Source organism: Triticum dicoccoides, chromosome 7B (genome assembly GCF_002162155.2).
Source record: "Triticum dicoccoides isolate Atlit2015 ecotype Zavitan chromosome 7B, WEW_v2.0, whole genome shotgun sequence".
Lineage (NCBI taxonomy): Eukaryota > Viridiplantae > Streptophyta > Magnoliopsida > Poales > Poaceae > Triticum > Triticum dicoccoides.
In genome coordinates, this window is record NC_041393.1 from 726,244,564 (window position 1) to 726,249,073 (window position 4,510).

General features: G+C 48.8%; 1 protein-coding gene across 1 annotated transcript; it reads right to left on the reverse strand.

Annotated features, from left to right (window-relative positions):
* Positions 1–395: 395 nt before the first annotated feature.
* Positions 396–1,728, reverse strand: LOC119340586 (probable glutathione S-transferase GSTF1). Its single transcript, XM_037612513.1, has 3 exons — positions 1,491–1,728; positions 1,173–1,221; positions 396–1,008 (listed from the first exon to the last, which is right to left on the reverse strand). The coding sequence occupies exons 1-3, from the start codon at positions 1,653–1,655 to the stop codon at positions 563–565; spliced, it is 660 nt and encodes a 219-aa protein (XP_037468410.1). The 5' UTR covers positions 1,656–1,728; the 3' UTR covers positions 396–562.
* Positions 1,729–4,510: the final 2,782 nt, after the last annotated feature.

A 4,510-nucleotide genomic window follows, 5' to 3' on the forward strand; every position in this document is an offset into this window, starting at 1 on the left:
GCGTGCGCCGTCGAGGGGGCTGGGCGCCATCTTCAGTGGGGCTGTAGGACGTGCGCTGATAAGAATTTATAGCGGCGGGATGTCAGTCAGCCGTCGCGGCGGCGGTTCTGCCATTTTATCCAACAAGAAGAGCTAGCTTGGGATTTGAGAAGTGGTGTTGCTCTCTCAAATTTGATCCAAAAAAGAACCTTTTGAGACTTAACTCATCAAACTTTTGAGAAGTTATAGGTTTGAGGCTTCGCTTAGGTTTGATTAAATCCTGAAAATATGCCAATTTGGGGAGTTAAATGGAATTTGAGAGGTTGGTTAGAGATGCTCTTAGAGAGCTTAAATGGCATTTCGAGGCATGTGGTGAAATGGGCTAATATTACAAAGTTGGGCGTAAATAATTAAGATCTTTGCACATAAATTGGGTATACTTTGATGCCGAATTGAAACCCTCTAGGGCCTTGTTCGGTTAAACTTTTCTCTCGAAATGGAAAGAGTTATTACAAACAAGACAAATCATCTGCACCAGCACATCTCACATAGTCTCCACAAAGCACACACCACACCACTCTTTTCATGACGCATCCATAAGCTCCATGACCTTCTTCACGCTCGGTCGATCCATCATCCCATCAACCCAGGCCTTCACACGCAAATACGCATCGAGCACCGACGCGCAGGGGCTGGCCAGCAGGTAGTGAGCCATGGGGCAATGGCTGATGTCCGCCAGGCTGATGAAATCTCCGGCCAAGTATTTGAACCTGGTCAGACGCTCCTCGTAGACTCCGAGGGCCACCTTAAGCTTCTCCAGGTTCTCCTCGACGACCCTCTGGTCGGTCATCCCGCCCATGAACATGGGTACGACGAAGCACTGGAAGGTGATCGCCGACATGGCCCTGTCAAAGTTGTGGGCCTCGGCGTCGAGCCATGCGTCGACCGCCGCCGCCTCGGCGAGGCTTCTCTGCCTTGGAAGATCGGATGCGCCTTTGCGGAGCACGTACCTCGAAATCGCACGCGATTCTGGGATGACGACATAACGAAATCTGAATAATTATTTTTCAGAGCAATTTGCTCAGTCTATAGCTAAGCTAACACAAAGATGTTGTTCTTTCAGGCTTTTCCTTGTGTTTGTGTGTTGATACGAGATATATAGAAATCTGAAAGAATATTTGAGGTTCTCTCACCGAAAAGGATGAGATCGCCGTCCTGGAAAGCCGGGACCTGACCAAAGGGCTGCAAAGCTAAATACAGAGCTGAGCAATCAGACACATCTTAAGCTGTTAAGCATGGCTAGCTAGCTAGACTACTTTCTGAATCTGAACCTGTACGCGGCCTAGCAACCATCACCCAAAAATCTCAGCAAGGCAAGGTGTTATTATCACTTGCTACCTACTACTGTAGTACGTAGTAGTTTGTTAATCCGAGGGTACTCGTTGTCGAAAGAGAAATCTCAATCGGTTGCTAGAAGAACCGGAGAAGAAGAAGAGGTGAGCGGCACGTACGGTGCGAGCGAGATGCGCGGGGCCCTTGTGGTCGCCGGCGGGGAGGTGGACGTGCACCAGCTCGTACTCGGCGCCGACCTCCTCCAGGCACACCAGCACCCGCGCCACGCAGGTGGATCTCGCCGGCCCGAACACCTTCACCTTCGCCTCCGTCCCCATGGCCATGGATCCCCTTCCCGTGATTGCAGAAGGAGAGCAGTTTGACTGACGGCCTTTGGAATCAAAAGCGGCGGCTCACGGTCGCACGCAGCTGGATTTTTATAAGGCTAGCGAGCTGCTTCGTAGAAAGTTCAAGAGTTAAAAATGTTTTATGTACCTTACGAAAGATCTCAGCTAGAAGGATTTTATTGATTAAGAAAAGTGAGACGGGCCCACCCCTGAAAATCAGGAGGGGATGTATTAGTTAGAGCAAGTACAATAAGATGATGTAGGCGGGCTATAAGACTAGTCACAATGGGGAGTAACTTAGAGTACTAACATGCATATGTTACTGTCTATATTACTACCTCCACAGTGGTAGTAACATATGTGTTGTGTCATGCATCGCTTCATTTATTAGGTTGTAGACTCATCTTTTTTTGATATGTGTGATGTTACAGTAACTAGTTATGTTACCACATGCCTCTCTTTCTTCATTAATTACATGTCATGTCATCCATTTTGCCTAGATAAGTGCGATGTTACCACCTATGTTACTCCCATTATGGGTAGTCTAAGAGATGCCACATCAGATTTATGTCTAGTTGGAGGGGAGAGGAGAAGAGAGAGAAGATAAGCGGGCTACAAACTTACAACCGTCTTTAGCACGAGCTCCAACACGCTTTGTGAGAGAAATAAATGGACCATGTATTAATTGTATAGTATACTAGTATGTCTAACTATTGTATGAGTGGACTATTAAGTTGGGTACAAGCGACATGGCACCTTCATATAGCCGGAATGGAAGGTTTAGTAGCTTTTATTTAGTAAAAATTAAGTGGGTGTAACATTTTTGATTCTATTACTTGTCCAGAATGTGGTGATTCAATCCAAAACTCTTAAAACCCTACCACATCATCCTACAACTTGCACCATATGTGACTATTCTAGTCCACAGCCAACCGAAGAGGGACAAATGGCGCCAGGTGGTCGGAGCGGGTCGTTGTGGCATTTTTGCAGACCCCCGTGTGTTTTCGCAAATCAACATGCATGTGTTCCAGAACCCGGTCTCTCTGCGCGTCTGGCATAGCCGCATCCAGGTTGATGACGATCGGCTTGTTGAAAGACCTCGAGCTCGAGGCCTCCTTGCTCTTTCCGTTTCTACGGAGTTGGGGAGGCGCCGCCGCAGCCGAGAAGCCAAAAGCAGGTTTTGGGGTGTTGGTGAACGCCAGCCCAGTCGGACCGCCAACAGTAGCCTTCCCCTTCTCCAGCCTCGGAGAGTTGTTCCTCTCCATGGCCTCCACTTCAGTCGATGGAGGGGACGCGACGGTCACCCCAGCCGCGACCACGTCGCCTTCCCACCCAGCCGCCGGGGTGCCCTACTTGGCACCCAAGCCCATAGCGCCGCCGTACAAGTCCATGTAGGCCTCATGACTGGTAGCCATCGGTTCCTGATCAACATAAGGAAAGCATATCGCAGATACAAGAGGAACGGAGGGCATCCAATTTTTGTGAAATTCTCCCTGATCCCCTTCCCTCAAATACTTCCCAGTATCATTTGATTTCGCCCTCAGAACGGCGCCATTAGCGTTGAGATTTAATCCAGTAGAATCCCCAATCCCAACGGATACAAAACTTTAGATAATTTTGGAAGAAACTGCTCCTTCTCTCTCAACATAACTCACCTTGATTTGATCCAATCCCAAAAGCAGCTTCATTCTTTTACCTAGTAGGTTTGCCTATTAGTTGGTTTGTGTAAAAATGAGAAAATCAAGAAAATGTGTGCAAGTCCAACTCATCTTGTGTGTATACAACTATACACATCTACATGTAGTAATTGTTCTAGCAAACTCTAAGCAACTACTCCCTAGCAGAAATCCACACAACTGTTCTAGCAAGATCCAAAGCCACTATTCCTATCAAAAAAATCCATGCAATTATCCTAGCAAATCTAAGCAATTGTAACACCAAAACACAATGCAAAACTGTTTATAGCAAAACCAAGTAAATGTATTACCAAACCACAATGCAAAATTATTCTAGCATAATCGAGCAACTATCCTATAAAACCAAGCAACTGTACTATCCAATCCAAGCAACTGCATTACTAAATAACAACTATGGAAAAACTGTCCTAACAAAACCAAGCAATTGTCCCTAGCATTCCTACTTTAATTGTCTACTTTAGGTACAAAAAAAGTATGACCAACTTGAATAGCCTTTGTGGACAACTATCTGACCCCCCCCCCCCTGTTGGGGAACGTTGCAGAAAACAAAACTTTTCCTACGGTTTCACCAAGATCAATCTATGAGTTCATCTAGCAACGAGAGAGAGGAGTGCATCTACATACCCTTGTAGAGAGAGCGGAAGCGTTCAAGAGAACGGGGTTGAGGGAGTCGTACTCGTCGTGATCCAAATCACTGGAGATCCTAGCGCCGAACGGACGGCACCTCCGCGTTCAACACACGTACGGTCTGCGAGACGTCTCCTCCTTCTTGATCCAGCAAGGGGGGAGGAGAGGTTGATGAAGATCCAGCACCACGACGGCGTGGTGGTGGATGCAGCAGGGATCCCGGCAGGGCTTCGCCAAGCATCTGCGGGAGGGAGAGGTGTAGCCAGGGGGAAGGGAGGCGCCAAGTGCAAGGGTGCGGCTGCCCTCCCCCCCTCTTTATATAGGGCCCCTAGGGGGTGTCGGCCCTAGGGGATGGGATCTCCTAGGGGGAGCGGCGGCCAGGGGGTGGCTTGCCCCCCAAGCCAGGTGGAGGCGCCCCCACCTCTAGGGTTTCCCAACCCTAGGTGCAGGGGGCCCAAGGGGGGTGCACCAGCCCACCAGGGGCTGGTTCCCCTCCCACTTCAGCCCATGGGGCCCTCCGGGATAGGT

Coding starts and splice junctions, on each gene's coding strand:
- LOC119340586 (XM_037612513.1), bottom strand. CDS start 1,655: ATGGCCATGGGGACGGAGGCGAAGGTGAAGGTGTTCGGGCCGGCGAGA. Junction 1,222..1,490: donor CCGCGCATCTCGCTCGCACC/GTACGTGCCGCT, acceptor TTAGCTTTGCAG/CCCTTTGGTCAGGTCCCGGC. Junction 1,009..1,172: donor CGGCGATCTCATCCTTTTCG/GTGAGAGAACCT, acceptor TCGTCATCCCAG/AATCGCGTGCGATTTCGAGG.